Source organism: Phyllostomus discolor, chromosome 3 (genome assembly GCF_004126475.2).
Source record: "Phyllostomus discolor isolate MPI-MPIP mPhyDis1 chromosome 3, mPhyDis1.pri.v3, whole genome shotgun sequence".
Lineage (NCBI taxonomy): Eukaryota > Metazoa > Chordata > Mammalia > Chiroptera > Phyllostomidae > Phyllostomus > Phyllostomus discolor.
Genome location: NC_040905.2, coordinates 49,499,172 through 49,520,696, shown reverse-complemented (window position 1 = coordinate 49,520,696; position 21,525 = coordinate 49,499,172). Strand labels below are relative to the sequence as shown.

The window sequence follows — 21,525 nt, the reverse complement described above, 5'->3', positions numbered from 1 at the left end:
AGGCCTCTGGCTACAGAACACGGTGCCGAGCTGTTAATTTTCTGAACTAGTGTGTTTAGTTTTTAAACAAGGAAAAAGAACTCAATTGGAGAGGGGAAAACCACTCATAAGGAAAATTCTATTCAATACATGGGAAAATATTTGATTTATATTTCCTTCTATAGCTGGCTGCTGGCATGTGGCACATAATCTTTAGAAGACGGGGAGCAAAACCCTATTTGACAAAGGAAAATAAACAGAGACTGTTTGGTTCCTTTGTTGCCTCCTCCCGCCTCCCTGCCATCCCAGCGCAGGTATGGGCTTCAAATGGAAACGCAGTTCATAACTGAAATGGTGTGCTGGTCTCATGCTTTATGGCAGAATCTAGCTTTAAATGTTTATTAAGAAGATTTCCCTTTTTCCAGTTATATTTCCTTACATTCAAAAACTTTATAGAACACATCAAGGAAAAACCATCAAATTTCACCCAGGTATTTAATGTATTAAAATTCCTACCAGCCACTTGTTTTAATATCTGGTCGCTTCTCGCTGAGTTGTCATCATAATGTTCAAAAAGTGAGAATGCAGCAGGCATTTTCTCTAAAGAAGCGGTACTCTCCATGGCAGAAAGCAGCCTATTGGGGGAAAATAGTTCTATGTAAGTCAAGACATTATTAGCACACAGAGTGAAAGCGAAAACAATTGTCCAAAGACGAAATTGTTGTTGTTGTAGTTTTTGTGAGCCATTGTATCCGAAAAGGATCTCAACTATTTCAAAATCTAGAAATACATGTTTAAAATCGATTTATTCTTAGAATTTTTTTTGGTGTAATTGCTAATCTTAGAAATTCCATTCCTATATCCTCAAGTCTGATTAGATTCTATCAAATTATGTGATTTTTCATTTTGCATCTATAAAATTAGTCCTGCAAATTACTATGTTTTAATGATTCTTTTTCTTTCTTTCCTAAAGATACAAAGGTTCAGAACCCATCTGAAAATTCACACACTGTATGATGGCTTTGCTGTTCTCAGCCCTAACTATTATGCTTTTAGTCATTTAGACTTTCAAAAAAAATATTCACCTACTATGTGCCAGGCAGGCTCTGTCCTGGGTAGCAGGGATACAGCACTGATGGAGGATAAAGTCTATCCATTCTTAGAAGACTAAACAAGCCACAGTTTATAAAATAATAGCTTTTATTAACAGCCTTTATCAACCTTCTAAGGAAAGATGCCAACAAATACAAACTTTTAGCATTTGTACCTAGGTGAAATCTAGGTGTTTTTTTTTAAAACAAAACAGAACCAAACCTTGATTCTGCAGAGGGAGGGAAAAAGAGATGGCAAAACATTTATCTCCAGCTCAAGGGGCCTCAACTCGGGTTAGGCACTCTCCTCTGTGGCACCTCCCTTACAGAAGCCGGGAACTTTCTTCCAGCAACTGAACAGCTTCGAGGAACCCCACTGGTCTCAGCATCATGGAATTGGGGTTTTGGTAGCACAGGGCCTCAGCCTTTGCACTGGCTGTGGGAAATGTCTCCTCCTACATGCTTGCATGGCTCATTTCTCTCTGAATTTAGGGCACTGTTCAAATTTCAGCTCCTCAAAAAGGGGAGCCCTGAGTGCACCAACCGGGGTGCCTCTGCCCTTTGTCCCTTACTCTGCTGCTTTTTACTTCCCCGAGCTGGCTGTGACCTATTTGTTTTCGTCTGTCCACTGCACCAGAATATAACCTACATGCAGGAAAGGACTCTGTTTTGTTCCCTAGTGTATTGTAACGTGATACCCTGTACACAGTAGGCATTTAATAAATATACTTTGAATGTATAAGAGGGTAAAGTTTCATTTGGGTGAGAATATCAGAATCTCAGGGTCTGGTAACTTTTTTTATCAATTGAGGGAGAAAGATTATAAAATATAACTGAAAATTTTAAAGAGTGCCTACTATGCTTACTAGTGTGAGGGATAATAAAAATCAGTATCATTTGATTTAGGGGAGATGGTTCTGATAGGGGCTTCAAAGAGGAGGTGACATCTGGGCTGAGTCTTAAAGAATGAGGAGGAGTTTCCGAGGCAGAATTGGGAGTAAGGAGGGTGCAGAGAGAACAGCGTGGACAAAGGCATGGCGTTGTAACAGAGTATGATGGCACGTTCAAGAGCCAAAGGTGACCTTGGACTACCTTGAGAATTAGGAAATGGAGACAGAGATGAAACAGAAAGGTGGCTTGTGGTTTGACTGCGATGAGCTTTTCGTGTCCACCCGGAGTTTCCACTCTCTTCTTGAAGGCAGGGAGAGCCACAGAAGTGCTCACACAAGGGGACTTGTGCGGAAGGCCCCGGCAGGAGTCTGAGGAAGGACCAGAGCAAGCAGACCAGAGGTGGTGGGGTCGGCATAGCGGACCCCACGGGGCTCCAGGCAAGGGAAACCACGGAGCCTAACTTAAGGCTTTGGGGATGCAGAGGGAGAAATGACAGACTCAGAATTAACACGCGTCACGGACTAAATGGGGGACTTTTTGTAGCACAAAAACTCTGGTTGAGTTTTCCCTTATGCACTGATCTGTTCAATTTTAATATCAAATATATAAAAGGGCAAGTGAACAATTTTTATGAGCAGGTCCCACAATGGTTATGACTTGCTTTTTCATTGTTGTAACACAAAAGAGCACAACAGAAAGAAGAGAATGCATCCTTTCAACCAAACAGCATTTTCTAAATAAATAGGGTTTTCAAAATATGCAGGTTTTCAGTCTAAATATGGTTGACAGCATTCCTTCATTGAAGCACTTTCAGTGTTAAGAGAAATCATTTACTATACAAACAATGCCTTTAGAGATATAATGCAAAGAGAGAAAAAGCAGTAAGGTTAACAAAAAGACTAGATAACTAGCACTTCTCAGAGAAAGGGGCATTGGTGGCATTGAGACCTTGACGTGGAAGTCGTCCTGAGGACATGAAGGGCTTCTTCGCAGTGAAACAATTGAGCTTCCTCACATGTGTATGCACACGTGTCTGAATGTTTAACAGCGTTTTCTTTGATCATATTTCTTCACCAATCTCAATTATTGCTGTCTTTTTTTCTTTACAGAAGATAATGCTAATCCCAAGAGTAACTTCCTTGAGGTGACATGCAGTTTTAGCTAAGATTAATTCATTTTCCATTGGTCGATGAAATCAAAATTAATTCAAATGACACACAGATGAGCAAGTTCAAGCACAAAACCAAAGAAATAGTATTTAGAATTAAATGGATGTCAATTCATATTAGCGAGTTAATATTCTGATGTTTAAAAACATAAAAATGTACTGCAGCATTTTTACGGTAAAAGCACTTGCAAATTTTCATTCGTCAAATTTTCCTGCCAATTGGTGTCCTCCATGAGTGCATGAACTATAAATAAGCAAATACGTAATGATATATTTCCTTATACACATGTCCAGTGTATAAGAAGTGGCACTGTAAATCCATATACTTTTTGGATCAAACTAAGTATCAACAGTATGTAGAAGAAATGTATAGTCTTTTAAAAACAAAGGACATGGGGAACAAGGCATGCATATCGGTGTCTAGACATGCCCGTTGAGCCTCCGACTCCTGCGTGAGAACTGCGAAGTGCACAGGTGCCACGGCCCTCCTTGAGTTCACGGGCAGTGGATCTGGCTGGGGCTGCGGGGCTCTTGTTGAACAAACTGCACGGCTAATTCAGGCACAGCCAGTTTGGGAAACCACTGAACCAGAGGGCAGACTGTTAGAAACCAGAGGTTCTCAGCCCTGGCTGTGCATTAACATCATCCAGGAAGCTTTAAAAATGCCTGGGTTACACCTCAGACCAATCAGACTAGAATCTCAGGAGAAAATATTGAGGCATCAGTATTTTCAAAAGGTCTATAGGTAATTCTACTTGTAACAGAGCTATTGTAATGAAACTTTTATTGATTAATGCCAATATCTATATACAAATTATTTTCTTAAAACTTATGGGCAATATTCTGTTGAATAGATTTTTAAAGGTGAGCAAGTCCACCTGTACTGTTTTTATTCTCTAAAAAATCCAAACCCATTCTTTACATATTTTAATATATCACAAATACAAATTTCTGATTTTACTTTATGATAGTTCACAATTTGGCACTGAACTAAACTGAAGATAATATTCACAAGTTTAGAAATTTACATTAAGGGGGGAAAAGATAAAAATATTAGGTTCGACCAGTAGGAAAGACCTCAAGTCTTGCTACGGGACCAAGGGAAAAATGTGTCAGACAAGTAGAAGCATTTCAATATCAGAAGTTCCAAAAGATAAACATAGATCAAATGTTTTTATAGAGGACATTTCCTGATTTCATGTTAATGCTTTGACTTTTAAAAGAATAAAGAATTATTCTTTATACCAAGTGCTAAAAACAACAGCAAAAAATAAAACAAATCAAAGGAGGAAGATTCCTTTAGGTGAGCCAAGCAGGAAGAGAAGACAAATGCATGCCTATCTTTTGAAGAGAACATGACAGAACATTTCATTAAGTTTATATTAAGTTGTAAAATTACTCAAGGCAAATATGAATGATTCTTTCAAATACTTGTATTTGACTAATAAGTCTAAATATCTTCAAAATGTTCTGTATGCACTGACAGGAAAGATGGTCTGGATTGATTTGAAAATAGAGACTACATCTCAAGAAAGCAGTTAAAAATCTACATTATAATAATTGTTATTTAACTAAAGCGCATGCAATTTTCTTTCAAAGCTGTCATTTAGCTTTTAAAAGCACTGTGTCTAAAAGTAAAAATCCAGTAGCTCACTAAATGTATGTATTTTTTAATTGGCAGCTCATTTCTCTATAAAGCATCAAAATATTAAACATAAAGCATGGTCATGCTATTCTCAGGTGCCACTATGGTGTGCCATGTTTTATATACCTTTCATTGATTTCCTCAAACGACTTATGAGGGAATAGGGAAGAAGGGGAGAGAGAATGGGGGTAGGGAGGAGAGGGGAAAAAAGGAGGGGGAGAGAGAGAGAGAGAGAGAGAGAGAAAGTTAACAACAACAAAAACCAACCTAGAGCATTAAGGTCATGCATGTTCGAAAATCAATACTTCTCACCCTCCCCTGAAGCTGTTTCTCTTGGGAGGCTTCAGCTGGGCACCAAGGAAATTAGTGCTCAGACAGGATGGGGAGGGTGGAGGTCAGAGCAGGGATGCAGGGGACTTTAGTTTCCGGTGCTGCTCTAACTCTCCATGATCAGCAAGGCCAGCAATGGCTTGCTTATGCTTTGCTATTCATTAACCAATAGCTTCCAGAATAGAATTCTCCAAGGTGATAAAAATGACTTAAATTTGTTCAATGTAGGATATATACCAAAAATGTAATCAGTAGTTATGTCTGGGTGATACCTGCTCTGTGCTTTTCTGTCTTTTCCAAATTTCCTCAAATGGCTACAGGCTGCTTTTATAATCAGGAAAAAACATGCTTTCTTAGTTACAATTTGTTCTTCTAGGGAGAAGAAAATATTCTTACCAAAGAAAAGTAAGGTTCTTAGGGAACACAAAGCGCTTTATTAACATTATACTTCGCAAAAGGTGCCTAATTTTGAAATATTAAAGCTTTGCCTTAACTAAACATAAAGCATAAAGCAGCTGCATGAGTTCCATTTTGTTTGAGGATGCCATGTTCACCTCACCTACATGTGCCCTGGTTGGAGTGGCCCTAAGGGCAAATGAAAAGCCTAACGTGGACCCGTTTTGCCTTGCTCTATCTCCAAACTATACTAGAGACCTGGGTGGCCTGGGGAGTTTTGAAAGGAAGGTCCCCACTCATTGTAAGATGGTGCTTTTTCCTAGTTTGATAGTTAGGTTTGGGACTGCCCTCAACAAAAATACCTCCATTACTCCTGGTTATTCCTGGCTCCATGGAGATCCCGTATCTTACTGGATGTTCTGGGGAATTAGCCTCTGTGGTGCAACTTGAGGAGCACCACCAGGTGCTTGTTTGAATTAAGGAATGTGGTCCCTAGGAAGACCCTTACAAAAATAACAACATGTTACCTGAGAGAAGTATAACATTATGTCACCCTTTTGCAAGGTGAAAGTGTATCAAATGTTTCTCCTGGCCACTTGGTGAGGCTCAGAGGGAGTGGTCCCCAGGGGAGGTCACCTCAGATTAGTGAGCAGGAGCGGGGAGGGCAGGCTCCGGGGCTGGCATGATGTGCCAGGCACTGGAAGGTCAGGCTGTCCCCAAAGGGAGCATGGCACGAATAAGGTTTTCAGGCTGCTTTTCCTTCCTCCCTCTTAGATGGTGAGCAATCCACTGTGACAGGACAGATGGTGCTGTGCCCTGACTTCCTTGTATCCTTCAGCTGGATCTGGCTGCTAAGAACTTGCTGGGCCTTTTCCATAAATATCAGGCGTGCCCGAATAATTTTTAAGTGTTGAAATTATTTAAAAAAACCCTCACATAAGCATATAAATGATCTTAGGGAATATTGAAAAATAAAAGTTTTAAGTAGACTCAGGCTACAGTGGGTGTAAGATGTTGGGGCCTGTTTGAATCGGTGCTTACGGTCAGGAAAACGGTCTCGTCAAGCTCCTCGGCTTCTCTCACGATGGTCTCCAGGGTGTCCTTGGCAGCATCCATGCTCTGCAGAAAGTGGACCATCTGGTCATGCAGGAACTCCATCTTCTTCTTCTTCACTTCCTCAAAGCTCTGGGCTTTCTCATCATACTGTGCTAAAACCTTCTTCATCATCTCCTCATTCTGTTCTTCCAGCTTTTTCTCATTTTTACTACAATTTTCCTAAAACAAAACAAAACAACAACAACAACAAAACTTCTAAATGAAATGAGAAATGCATGTCTTTTTTTTTTTTAAGAGAAACACCAGCCTTTTAAAGAGCTGATCTCTGGCATCCTGACAAGAGAAACACAGATCACACGCTCAGTCTAAATTTCCAACCCATGACCCTCCTTTGACGTAGTTAGCTTTGCAATAGAATTCACTGTAAGAGCATCACTAAGAAGGATTTAGTTACTGAAATCACAAAAAAATATATTTGTGTGGAAATCCTTCCCACCTGCATCTCCACATGATCGAACTTGAAAATGGCATCACAGTGAATGAAGACTCATGGCCATCAGGTAGTAGGGAGGGGTTTGTGCCATTTTCACTACTCCAGTAAAATCACAGTGTGAGGGAGGGGCAGCCACAATACCGGACAGGGTGCTACATTCACAAATGCTCTCCAGAGAGGGAGAAGTCTCAGTTTTTTAGCTATCAAATGGGAATAATAAAGCACCCATCTCATACAGTTAGTATGTGGATTAAATTGAATAAGCCTGTAAAGCATTTGCCTTATTGTAGTAAGTGCCCAATAAATGTGCATGTGTTTTTAAGGGTTAGTCATTTATCTTTAGACAGAAGGCAGTCTTCACTGACGACACACATATGGAAAACTTTAAGGCCTTCACTTTAATGGAAAAACATTAACAATGGCAAACCACACATGCACACACAGACCCCAATTCAGACTCTTTTAGATCAGAATCATTTACTTGTGGTTCCATAACAAACCAGATAAATGTGAAAGGGATGTGGGAACTTACCTCGATGGTGTTAAAAAAAGATTCTATCTCACTAACAAAGGCTTCAATCCTCAAGGACTTTTCTTGTAAATTTTCTAAAAATTCTGCTAATTGAACCTGAAGAAAAGAATTAAGATATCTTTAGTATATGGCATTTGAGAAAAGAACTTCAAGCAGTGAGCACCAGATCCCTTGTAAATTTAGTATGTTTGGTAGAGATTTACTATATACCATGTTGACTAACAAATCAGTCTTTAAATTTTATTTGCTGCTTCATCTAAATTGAATATAGAGCCCTGGCTGGTGTAGCTCAGTGGACTGAGCATCAGCCTACAAACTAAAAGGTTGCTGGTTTGATTCTCAGTAGGGGCACATGCCTGGGTTGCAGGCCAGGTCTCCAGTCGGGGGCATGCAAGAGGCAACCAGTCAATGTTGTTCTTACACATTGACATTACTCTCCCTCTCTTTCTCCCTCTTTCCCCTCTAAAAATAAATAAATAAAATATTTAAATTGACTACAGATAATTCTGCACAATAAGCAATTAGGAGTTTTGTAAATGAGAGCAATACAAAGACAATTTAGTTTCTCCTACAAGAGGAAGGACCTCTCAGTAAGTTGGTGAGTTCAAAGAATACTTGTTTTAGTGGAATATGGATTGGATTATTTCTCCTTGGTAGGGCCTCAATTTTTATATATTGTCTTTCCTTTAACAGCAAGCTTTTTGCTAAATTAGCCCAATATACCTGAGTAGTCTCCTCACATTTGTGCCAATGGCATCAAGTGAGCCTGGACCACCTGAGGCTCAGAGGTGTCACCAGGCCAGTGTAGCGTACCAAATGATGGAAACTATCTGCTAAAGAGATGTAAAAGTTCTAATGATCCTCAAAGGGTTAAAATACTCAAGGCATGACAGCCAACTAGAAAACCTGTGAGGGATGGGGGAAGATGGTACCTACTTTAACTATAGTTGTAAAGTTAGCTGTAATCTATCCGGCTTAATCTTAACCAGTAACAGCATCGTAACAGAGCATCAGCTGCCTGGTTCACCATCCATAGAATGATGGAGAAATTACACTCTGAAGGCCCCTTTGGGATCTGGCCTCTGCTTCCCTCTTTAGCACCCAGGCTCTAATCACACGAGCCCCATCTTTCCTTGGACTCTTTCTCACCTATGCGCCTTTTCATATGGCACTCCCTCTCTCTAGAATGACCTCTCTGTCCTTGTTTGCTGAAGGCCTTGTTTGCTTAAGGCTTACCCAAGCTTCTCCTTTTTAAGACACCTCTCCTAACCCTCTTAGTCTTACTCCATCATTTCACTCCCGAAAGTTCATTCCTCAGAACATTGCTCCTATAAGGCTTTACTGATACGGGGGAGTGACAGATCCACCTTCCTGTATTTTTGTTTTCATTCTCAATGACTCACACAGTTCCTGACATGGAATGGAGAATCGACAAATAATGCAAAGAAGGAAGGGAAAGAGTGGAAAAAGAAAATAAGTGACAGACAAATGGTAAGCCACCACAATGGGGATGGAGTGGGGGCAGAAGCAGGGACCTAGATAATTTGTAAATGCAGCTATCAGTTCTTGAATATTCACAAATGGCCTACTCACAGATGCCAGGGAACTCGCAAGTTACAACTTTTTAAGTGGATTTTTAATTTTAGAAAGTGGCCAACCAACTCTTCCTCTTCACAGTTGATGTAATGAAACCAGGAAGCCGCTTTGGCTTTAGCCAACTGGTTTTCTACTTTCTCATACTGTTTGGAAAAGATCGGAGGGAAAAAGAAAACTTTAGAATGGTTTTAAAGCAGGAGACATCACATCTCCCTGCTTTTGAAATTTGTTTTAAATTGAGATTTAGAGAACTATTTTTTTAATTTCTAAAATTCATAGAGATAAACAAAATATAATTAAGAAGATGGAAAAATCTAATCTTCTTTCTGGTGACAGTAACCAGTAGTGGTTACTTAACAAAACCAAGTGTCATCACAGAATGGAGCAACATCAATGCTGCTAATGTGTCCAATGCCTGAGATTTCATAAATGAAATGCTTCATTTCCTCAAACTTTACCAGGTAAAGTTTCAACAAAATTTCACCCTAGAGAAATAGAACCAATATCAGACAAGTTCATAAGAATTAATTTTCTAGTGAAAAGAAAAATGCCAAGGTTCTACTGTGTTATCCTATCAGATCAAAATGAGCCTAGCAATTACTTAACTGTGACCTAGTTGAATATTGAAACTTGCTACCATTAGGAAGTTACTGAGCCCTGCAAAAGGGATATACAGCCAAGAGCATGAACTCTGGCACCAGGAAGACCTGGGTATCAATTCTAGTTCTGTCTTCCATGACCTTGGGCAACTCAAAAACTAAGCCTAACTCAGGATCTGAAAATTGATGATAATGACAGTGTTGTGAGGATTAAAAGATATCTTATATATAAAGAACACTGTGCCTAGCAGAGAATAAATGCTCAATTCTTATTGTTATTTGCACTTTTACATCATTCTGGCTATTGTATGGAAGAGACAAGGGTGATGATTGCAAAGGTATATGGGAATCTCAAAGACTAAACAGTTGATTTCCAGTAGTATCTCTGAGGAAATGGAATATTTATAATGACATACATAAGGATATGTGTTATGACTAACTTTTTAACATTGGGAATCAATCTATAGACATAGCCAGAAAGAATGCAAAGGTTTTCCATTTCTAACATCAATTTGATAAGGAGGAAATATGGAGAAAGCCAAAATTTAAAATGTCTTACTTTCTATTTTATAAAATTTGCAGTAAAAATTTCTCAGTGTAATGTAAATGTGTATTTTAAAAGATGAAATGGTAGATAATAGAAAATAAACTGTTTTATGCTCAAAAGTATGTTTTAATTTACAATTATTTGGTGTTTGGGGGTAATGTTAAGGGGCATTGCCATAAGACCCCTTAAAGGCAGCAGCCCAGTTTATTTATCTTGGTATTCCCAGAATCTGGAAAAAACTTGGCGCATAGACAAGTATAGACATAATAAATTCTTGTCAACTGATCTTAACTAAATGCCTGGGGAAATGTTCTTGGTTTTCTTTCAGATGAACTGTTATGCCTAAAGATGAATGTACTAAATATTGATCATTTTTTAAATTGAGAAAATAAATTAAATGTCTACAGGGATGGGCAAAAGTAGGTTTACAGGTGTAATGCAAATAACTAATACATAATAATACAAGAATAAACTCTGTTTCACCTACTCACAAGTGTAAACTTATTTTTGCCCACTGCTGTACATATTATTATATCTTTATATGTTGTAAAATCTATTTACCGTCTGCTGCAAAGAAGTTGGCTGTATTTTTTAAAAAAAGTATTTCACAAGAATGGATGTAAACAAATCTACTTATCTAGTTATACCTTTGAATAAAAAATTGAAAAAAACTCTATTTACCTTTACAGCACTTATAGCTGTATCAAGCGTTGCCACCTCATGGTCTTTGTGGGTGCCAAATATCTTGTCAACAGCAGAAATTGGACTTTTGCAAGTATAGCAATATGTGTCAATCTGGGACTTTTTCGGTTCCTTTTGCTCCTTCTCAGTTACTAACTCTGATGATAATTGGTCTTCTGTCCTCTCTCTGCCCAACTCTTTCTGTTCAGCAGACGTACTTGGTTCCATCTCACTCACAAATTCATTTCCACTGATGTGTTCAAAGGATTCCTTTCCCTGAGACAACACATCTTCAGTGGTGGATTCTGAATACAGTTCTTCAGACAAAGTGTCTTGAGCAACTACTTCATAGTTCAGGGATTCGGCAAATTCATATTCATCCTGAACAGGACTACTGCGGAGCCTATCTTCTCTTGGCTCAGGTGGGACCATTACTGTAGGTTCTACTTGCAGTGTTTCTTGGACACAAGTTGCACCAGATGCTAATTCTTCCTCTGGGAAGGACACTTGTACCGGGACATTCAGATTGACCTCTGGATTTGCATTTGCTGCTTCATTACTCTGACTGCTTGTTTCATCTGCCCTCTGCAGAACATGAGGAGTGTCTTCAAATGGAACTGCATAGCTTACTTTCTGGACACTCACTTTGACTTCCTCAGTGATGGGAGCTTTCCTCTGTGTATCTACAGTGTCAAGGGTCTCCACATGTCCTACCGATTCTCCTTCCCTGTAAGCAGCTTTCTGTTCCTCTTCCAGTTTCTTTTCCCCCAAAATAGTTCCAAACCTCCCCCAACTTTCCCTTTCTGCTTCTATTGGTTGGTATGAATCATCCTTACCAACTGTTTTTTCTTCCAGACCTTGGCCTTGGTCTTCTTCAGTTATAGATGTGTCATGGAGAATGTCATCTTTGAGTGTGTACTTCTCAAAATATATTCCTGTTCCATCATCAGTGTCAGAATTTCTGCCTGAAAATGATGCCTCAGAATTCACACTGTCACCGTCAGAAGATGTCTCCCCTTCCTTCTTTTTCTCTCCAACTGCTTCTCCATATAGATCCTTATATAAAAATGCAAGTGCAGGTGGTTCCTCAAGAAGTTCAGGATTAATGGCTTTAGGAGTGGTAGGAAATATCTGGCTTCGTGACAAAACTCCTTCCTCTGCAGCAAATAAAGGCACCCCAGGTGACTTTGAGTCCACATCTCTATCTGTGCTCTTTGAGGCATCTCTGTCAGCTGACTGTTGGATAACCAAAGACTTCTGGGTCTCTGGGTGAGATAATTTGCTGTAGTCCTTTTCCAATCCATAAAAACTTTCATCTAATTTCACCAAGTCATACTCATGTTCTAGGGTACTTTCCTCTGAACTTTCTGGAAAAGAGAGAGTTCCTTTTGTAACTTCCTTTGAGAGTTTTGCCTCAACATTTAATTTTCCTAGAGCTTTCTGTTTTTCTGGGTCTGGAGAGATGTTATAATCAATCAATGTATATTTTTCAAAATAATCCTCCTCACCAGGAATTGTGTGCTGATTAAAGGATAAATCACCAGTTTCTGAACCTGTGGATATCTTCTCTTCTGTTTTATAAGTTTCCTCTTGTTTATTTTCTTTCACTGATATAACTTTTTTATCAGAGTCTTCTAACTTACTCTTTAATGTTTCATGGAGAACAACTGCCTCATGATTGTCAGGGAAGGGTAGAGTTTTAAGTGATGTCTTCTCTTCCAAATATTCTAACTTGTCTTGCATTTGTTCACTTTCTTCCTGATCAACTGAAGAAATAAATGCAGGGGCATGAATATTCAATATTTCACAGCCTTCAGAAATGATACTGAAGGCAGCCTTTTGATCTTCTGAAAGTCCAGCTGGCTTACTAGTCGTTGTAAATTCTTCAGGCTCCTTGGATATTTCTCTAGTAGAAACCATTTTATCAGCATTGGTTATTGATGCACTTGCTATAAATTGAGCATAGTTGCTGCTTGATGAAGGGGGTGGTTCATTTGTATCAGCAGCTCCTACAACCTCAAAGTGGTGCTTTGAAACAAGTACAGATTGTTTAGACATTTCAGATGTTTGCTCTTTAGATGTTTGAATAGTATGGACTGTATGCCTATCTGGAATCAATTCTTGTTTCTTCACTGTACTAATTTCTGGAGAAGCCCCTAAAGCAAGTGTTTGTGGTTTCACAGATGACAACAAATATGGTGGTGTTTCTAAGCTCTTTGATTCATCCAAAGGGCGGTCTACAATCCTTTCAGATTCTTTAGATGGAGATCCTTGTTTTATACTATCTTTTGTGATAGCTACTGAACCACCTTTTGACAGCTCTAACACTGTGACCTGTCCCTTTTCTTCATTATAACTCGCCATATCCCTGCTTGATTTTTCCAATACCAGGTTTTCTTCCTTAGGAATAGAGTGGTCATCTATTTCATCACGATAAGGAAGATCCACTGGGATGAAAGTCTTGGTTTTCTCTACCAACACTTTACCTTCTTCTAATAGAGATGACTGGATTTCTACTGCCTTTGGTTCCCTGATTTCTGGGTGAGCCTCTGAGATCATGGTTTCTGATTTTTCAGTAGTTGATGTAGTTTCAACTAATAAAAATGGTTGGGTTTCACCCAAAGAATGAGTTAAAGAAACATCTGATTTTTCAGGCATAGACCTGGCTACATTCACAGGATAAGGCTGAATCTCCTGCTGCTCCTTTCCTTCTGAAAATACATGTAGCAGCTTTTCTTTTTCTTTTCGTTTCTCCTCCTCAATAATTTTGAGTCTTTCTTTGTGGTCTTCATTTTGATAGACTTGTGGCAACACAGGAGCAGCTTTTGATTCTTCCAATTTAATAGGGAGAGATCCCTGTGTAGTTGGTGCCCTTCCTACCTCACTATCTCTTAACTCTAACGGGGCTACCATTTCTTGTTTTTCTGCCAGCGCCTTCTCTGCTGGGAAATATGATCTGATTTCCAAGTCCTCTTTCTCCTCAGTTGGGCTAACAGATCTGAGTTTTACTTCCTCTTCAGAAATTTTCAAAGAAGTAGGTTTTGGCATTTCTTTCTTTACTCTGTCTTCACCAAGATCAATTAAACTGCCTTTAGATTGTTCTACTGGCAAAATTATTGACTCTGGCTTCTCTGATTCCCTCATGACACTTTTCCTTGTGAAGCTAGGGGAAGCTGATTTTGGCTGTTGTGGCACTTTATCTACTGCATCAGGTGAAAAGAGTGAGTTTTCTTTTTGATCACCCCTTGGCTTTTCACTAAAAATAGAAATATTCCATTTAGATGGAGGAGAGATTTCTGGCTTCTGGGCTTCTTTACTATCAGTGACATGAAGAGGAACAAACTTTTTGTCTTCTTCCATAATGGATTTCTCACCCACCGGAGAAGATTGAATTTCAAAATGTTCCCCCTTATCAGCAGAAGCAACTACTGAGTTTAGGTCCATTTTCTCTGAATACTCTAAGCTTTCTTTCTTTCCATGATCTTCACTAGACACCTCAAAGTTGGATTTTGGCTGTTGTAAAACTTCTACATTTGATAAAAGTGTATGGTTTACTTTAAAGTCTTGACCTTCACCAGATTTAACTAAAGTGCCCCTGGACTCCTCAGCAGTTATGAGTTTTGCCTCTGGTAGCAGACGATCAGCTGGTTTCTCAGTTGCATGGAAGTCAGCTGGAGCTGTACCTTTAGGCTCTGTTACAGTTACTGCTTTTTCTACAGATGGGCTTGGCTGAGTTTCTAAGCCTTCTTTTTCAGCAACCTTGTCATCCACAGTGCTTGATCTAAAAAACCAATTGGACATCCATGATGTGAAGGATGAAATTCCTTTCTTTTTCTTTTCCTCAGAAAGGCCTGGTTTAACTGCCTTTGGCTGTTCAGGCAGTTTTTGCGTCACCTCGAGTGATTCTGGGGGTTGGGGTTCTTTATTTTCTTGGCTTAAGGGGAGGGGCTTCATTTGTGTGGGTATTTTAATTTCAGATATTGGCTTCCCTCTCCCATTAGCACTATCTACAACCTCCAACTGAACCATTTTTGAATCTTCTAATGGCTTCTCTCCAGGTAAAGCAGATATAATCCTGTGTGCTGCTTGTGTATTGCCTACTGCAGGTTCTGCATCTTCTTCCAGGAAAGGAGCTGCTTTGGCATGAGAGACAATAGCGTCTGATTTGACATGTTCTGTTGATGGGCCAGACACTGGTTTGTGGAGGATTCTTTCAGGAGGTAGTTTGACTTCTTCCTGGCTGTCTTCTTTGCAAGGCTGGGAAAATTCTCTGTTTGCTTTTTCCAATACTGAACTCTCATTCCTCACAAAAGAAAAGACCTGCTTCCCCTCTGCTTCATTTCTCTCTACATTTTCAGCTGGAACTAAAGATTTTGGTTCTGGGGCCAGCTTTATTTCTTCAGAAGGTGTTTTAGTTGATAAGGTCTCTACAATACCCATGGGGATATCATGAGTAGATACTGGTTCTTGTACTGATAAATGGGGTTCTTCAGCAGAATGTGGCAGAACCTGCTTTCCGATTTCGTGTGGATGGTCTTTCTCCGACAGAGCAGCCTTGGGCAGCCCTGTCATCAGATCACTGCTGCCGGAGGAGCCCAGTGGCACAGATCCCAAGACTCCTTCTTCATGATGACTTGCCACACCTCTTTCTGGCTTTTCCAGCATCCAGTTTTCATCCTCTGGAGAAATAAGTGCCTCTTTCATTTGTGTTTCTTTAACATCTGCAAACTCAGTTGTCAAAAATGGCTTTGATTCTTCCAAAGGCAAATTTTCTTTTATAGTTGAATGTTGTTTAGTACCTAGATCTTGTTTATCCACAAAAGATGTGCTTACATCAGGTAATTTAGCAGCATAATCTAAATGAAGCGTGTTTTCAAGTTTCCTTTGCTCCATGAGGAGGTCCGAGGAAGCAACCTCTGAGGGTTCAGTTATAATCTGGGGTACAGGGAATGAATTTGTTTGGTCTATTTCTTCTTTTAGTGTAGTTACAGTATCTCCTATAACTTGTGCCTTCAAATTTCTTGTTGGCAGTAATGAGCTTATTTCTTGTTTTTCCTCCTTTTTAAAGTCAGCTGAATGGTTTAACTCTTTTGATCCTTTTAAAGGAAAAGTATATGGCTGATGTTCTTCAAGGTTGTCTTTTTCAACTAGAGAAGTAAATGCCTCTTTTGACTCTAAGCTGACTGCCTTAGGAGAGATAGATTTGATTTCTTGGTTCTGAGGTTCCTCCTTAAGGCATGATGAAACCTCTGAAATTTCAGGCACTGTGGGGGACACGTGAAGTTCCCTGTTTTCTTTTTTTCCTTGTCCACTGCTCTTAAGCTCAGCAAGGCCCCTCTCTAAAACAGAATCCCCCGTTTTAGTTATGAGAGATTTTATTTGTTTTGTGTCTATAGATCCACTTTGCCTATCTAAATCACCAGTGATTTGCAACCCAACATCTGGTAATTCTGATACTTGGTGTGGCTTGTCTTTCTTCTCAGGTTGCAAAGAGAGTTCCGCCAGAGCAAGATCTTGTTTTTCTGACAGGAAATCGCCCTGAGGTGTAGAAGATGTCTCCATTGCCCGTTTGCTCTTGTCATCACTGAGGGTTGATAATGTTAGAGCTAAACCTTCTGACACTAAATTTTCCAACTCAGGAGAGAAACATGCCATTTTCTCAGTTTCGCCTTTTGGAACTGCATGTTTGGGTGCAGGTGACACATTTTGTGAGAAAGGAAGTTCACTTTGTTTTTTCTGTATCTCACCACGTATGTTGACCGGAAGCACATGTTCAGGCCCTGACACCTCTGAGGCAGACACAGAGTTCTTTTTCTGTGATAAAGCCGAATGTTCAGAGTCAAGGACTGTAGAAAATGAAAGACCTTGTTCGTTTTCTACCCTTGCTTCCTTAGATACATCTGCATGCTGAGAAGACAGTATTTCGGTTATTGGCAACCCAGGTTTAACGTCTTCAGTTTCTACCTTTGACAAAATAGAATGCTCCAATACAGAGGATACGCTTGGAGATGAATCCAATTTAATTTCCTTCTCAGCTTGTGACCAAGCTGGATGTTTAGATTCAGCAGTTTCAGTGGCAGAAGAGCTATCTTTGATTGATACCTTTTCTTCTTCTTCAAGAAGTAAATGTTCACCCATAGGTGTTACCAGTGGTGGCGAACCACTTCCCAATCTACTCTTTCCTACTTTCAAGACTGGATGTTCTACAGAGCTGGTAATAGATAACTCTGCTGGGATTTCTTCTTTTGCTAATTTGGTTAAGTTTGAATCATGCTTAGCTACAGAGGTTGTGGTTACTGAAGAACTGGGTTCAATTTCTTTCTTTATTTCATCTGACAAAGCTGAAAATTCTGGTGCAGATGGTTCATGTTGAACTTTCTTTTCCACTCCTGATGAAGCTGAATACAATACTCTAGGTGTACCAGTTATTTTGGAGTCATGTTTCACTTCTGTTTCCACTACTGATAAAATCTCAGGTCCAGATAAAGATGTTTCCTTTAGAGATGAATATGGTTTTATTACTTCAGGTTCATTCTCTGACAACAGCCTCTGTTCTAGTTTAGATGTCACAGTTGGAGCTAAACTGAGTTTGACATCCTCCTTTGGCTCATCTACCAAGTCAGACAGAACTGAATATGTCATTCCAGACCCTGGAACATTTGGAGGCTGAGGCTCCACTTCTTGATCCCATGATACACATGCTGTAGTTTCTTGAGTATCAGGCACAATTTCTTCCTTACTCTTAACTTTTAACAAAGCCATCTGTTCCTTTGAAGCTTTTGGAGTGAGTGATGCTTTGGGTTCCTGTTCTTTCTTAAGTGCATGGACTGAATCAGGTGAAACTGAATATTGAGGTGAAGGTGAAACAGGTTTGGTTTCTTCCTTTACCATGGACGATTGTACAGGTAAAGAAACAGGTGTTGTATCTACTGATGAAATAATCTTAATTTCTTCCTTCTCCAGTTCACTGGTTAAATTTGGTGGAATCAGATCTTTAGACTTAGATTCTAAAAATGCTTGAGTTACCTGTTTCTGTACTGAAATGAGATATTCAGCTACAGACGTTGACACTGTTTGAGCATCTGCTTTATTTGTTGTAGGTGGCAGACTGGAGTCTTCAGTTGCAGACATCAGAGGGGAAGGTTCTGCTTGTTGCTTCTGTGATGAATTGAGGTGCTCAGGTACTGGTGTAGCAGTTGTTGGTCCAATTTCTTCCCCACCTGCTTCTGTAAAGCAGGAATATCCTGAAGCAGATACCGTAGTTAGCAGTGAATCAGGATCAATTTCATTTTTCTTTGTTTCTGGAATAGTGTATGGTGGGACTGAAACTTGTGATGCTGAGTCTGGAGAAAAAAGTTCAGTTTCTTCAGTGTCTTCATCTGAAAAAATAGTGTGTTCCGATGGTGATGTTAAACATATTGGAGAATCACACTCAAATTCCCTTTTCTGTGTTTCCTGAGCTGCATAAGGTGGGAATGAGAACTCTGACACAAATGCAGAGTCTGGAGAAAAAGGTCCAACATCTTCTGGCTCTTCTTCTGAAAAATGCATGGGTGAGGAAGCACCTTTTAGATTTAAAGGTGAGCTGTGTACAATTTCTTCCTCCTGTGATTCTGGTGTTGCATAAGGCGGTACTGAAAATTCAGAAGCAGAGGTAGAAGATGGTGTGTACCGCTCCATTTCTACTGTCTCCTCTTCTGATAGGACCACATGTTCAGAGGGGGTGGCTGAAAGCATTGGTGACTGGCACTCAGAAGTCATCTCATCAGTTGTGCCTGGGGGTAAAGAGTGTTCAGAGATAGAGGCCACATCTGGGAAATACGACCCAGTGTCTTTCTTCTCTTCGTCTGACAGAATCATGTGCTCAGAAACACCTTTTGATTTTAAGGGGGACACATCATCAATTGTTTTCTTTGGGGATTCCTGTGCTACATTTGGTGGAACTGCATATTGGGAAGTCAATGTTGAATCTGGTGTGAAAGGCTCACTTTCTAGGTCCTCTTCTGATAGGACCACATGTTTAGATGGAGTGGGAGAAAGTGGTGGGGTTCGGTGTTCAGAAATCACCTCAGTTGTGCCTGGGGGTAGAGAGGATTTAGCCACAGATGCCACATCTGGGAAATACAGCTCAGTGTCTTCTTTCTCTTCTTCTGACAGAATCATGTGCTCAGAAACACCTTTTGATTTTAAGGGGGACACGTCATCAATTGTTTTCTTTGAAGATTCCTGTGCTACATTTGATGGAACTGCATATTGGGAAGTCAATGTTGAATCTGGTGTGAATTGTTCACTTCCTAGATTCTCTTCTGATAGGACCACATGTTCAGATGGGGTGCCTGACAGTGGTGGGGTTCGGTGTTCAGAAGTCACCTCAGTTGCGCCTGGGGGGAAAGAGAGTTCAGCCATAGAGGCCATATCTGGGGAATGTATTTCCCTGGTGCCTTCCTTCTCTCCTTCTGACAGAATCATGTGCTCAGAAACACCTTTTGATTTTAATGGGGACTTACGGTCAAAGGTCTCCAGTGACTCTTTTGTTGCCTGTGATGGAACTGAATATTCAAAAGCAGATGTGGAATCTGGTGTGTAACGCTCACTTTCTGAGGCCTCTTCTCCAGACAGGACTGTGTGTTCCAATGTAACTGTCGAAAACAGTGGGGACTGGCATTCAGAAGTCTTCTCTGTTATAGATGGGGAGAGAGAGTGTTCAGATGCAGAGGCCGAAGCTGGGGAATAAGGCTCAAATTCCTCATTCTCTTCCTCTGACAAAACTGCACGTTCAGATGTAGCTTTTACATTGGATGGAGAAACTGGCTCAACTTCTTGCTTCTCTAGTTCATGGTTGATGTCCTGTGGGATTGAATGCTCTGATATAAAAGCAGAATCAGTAGAAACAGACTCATTTTCCTCTCCTTCTTCCTCAGACAAAGCAACATGTTCGGGTGTTGATGTCGGTAGTGGTAGAATGGTCTCCTTTTCTTTCTGCTCCACTTCAGGGGCCAAACGTGGTGGGAAGAGCTCCTCAGAAACAGCTGGACTTTCTGGGTAATCAAGTTCAATGATCTCTTCTTCCACTAAATTAGAATCTTCGGGTTCAGGGGTAGCAGCTATTGGTAGAGAAGTTTCTATTTCTTCCTTCTCTGACACTAAAGGTTCAGAAAGAGAACTGGATGGCTCAAACACATTTTCTTCCTTCTCTCCTTTGACATCGAGTCTAGGTGGGGCCGGTTGTTGGGAGGCCGGTTCTGGCCTTTCTGGTGAAGTCAGGTCCAGCTGTTCTTTCCCTGGGCCCAAATCTTCCTGGGTGGATGCTGCTAGGCCTGGCGTACCTGTTTCCAGAGAATCCTTCTCTGCCTCCTGTAAAATGGAATGGTCAGCAGAATACACATCTTCCTTCTTCACCTCATTCACCAAAGGTGGTGAGACTGAAGATTCAGGCTCTGAAGTTACATTTTCTTGTGAATCAGGCACCAATTCTTCCTTTGCTGTTTCCAGGAGCACAGTTTCAGATGTCTTGGGGGGCAGGGAGGAAGGCTCCATTTCATGGGGTTTGGCTTCAACGCCTGGCTTTTGCAGCGCTGACTGAGGAGGCCTGAGCTGTGTTTCTTGTTCGGCTGTGTCATTACTTGTGTGAGAGGAAACCGTCTGCTTGGTGGCAGAAGCCGCCTTTAGAGGCGAATCAGTGTAAATTTTCCTTTGATCTTCAAGACCAAATAAGGAGGTAAGGGACTTTGATCCTTTGGAGAGTGCACCTCCCCAGGGTGAAGAAAGCTGTTTAACTTTATTATCTTCTATGCTTTGGGCTACTAATTTGCCTGTTTTGGAAACCATATTAGAATCACGGTTGCCCAAATCTGGCTCTAGACTAATGGATGCATCTTTCCCCTTCCTATAATGTATCTCTTTAATCACGTAACCCTTTGGCAATGTTCCATAAAACTGTAAAGGAATTAATTCTTCTTTAACTGAGTTAAACATCTTAATTTTATATTGTACTGTTCCTATATAAACTGGCCTTAACACGAGTGGCTTGTGTTCTTTGTATATTGCCCCCGTAATAGGAGGTACGTTTGAGGTGTTCTTCTTTTTTCTCATTTTATCGTAACTGCCACTAGAGAATGTCTCTTTCTGGGTGGTTAATATCTGGCTTTCTGAGGTTAAGGAATTATCTTTTTTGTTTGCTGGGGCATCTTGGGATTCAAAAGAATTTCTTTTTTTGCTGCTTTTCCGACGCAATGATGGTGAGCCACGCTTTGACTTAGGCGTTCTTTTCCGAACCTTTTTAACTTCATCCACAATAAAGGAAACATTCCCTGCAGAAGAATTCATAGTCGACCCCTCCGGACTACACACACCGGATGTCTGACTTTCTCCCGAAGCCCAAGGAGTAGAAGACCTGCTTGAATTGGTCTCCCAGGTGATTCCACTGTCTTCCCGTTGCACTGTCACCATGGAAAAGGAGGGGTCTGATATGATACACTTCTGCTTGGTGTTGCCCTCTTCATCCTGGTCTGATAACCTACA

At 40.3% G+C, this 21,525-nt stretch overlaps 1 protein-coding gene across 2 annotated transcripts in view; it reads right to left on the bottom strand.

Moving 5' to 3' along the window:
* Nucleotides 1-21,525, bottom strand: part of CMYA5 (cardiomyopathy associated 5) — a 93,061-nt gene that overhangs the window by 35,224 nt on the left and 36,312 nt on the right. Inside the window, exons 2-7 of one of the 2 annotated variants that reach the window (XM_036020463.1) lie at nucleotides 19,072-21,520; nucleotides 11,005-18,765; nucleotides 7,582-7,677; nucleotides 6,542-6,775; nucleotides 4,901-4,923; nucleotides 496-614 (exon numbers count right to left, since the gene is read on the bottom strand). In XM_036020463.1, coding sequence (XP_035876356.1) covers nucleotides 496-614; nucleotides 4,901-4,923; nucleotides 6,542-6,775; nucleotides 7,582-7,677; nucleotides 11,005-18,765; nucleotides 19,072-21,520 — 10,682 coding nt within the window. Of the gene's footprint in view, nucleotides 1-495; nucleotides 615-4,900; nucleotides 4,924-6,541; nucleotides 6,776-7,581; nucleotides 7,678-11,004; nucleotides 21,521-21,525 lie in introns of both variants that reach the window. The other variant, XM_036020462.1, reaches the window with a different exon arrangement.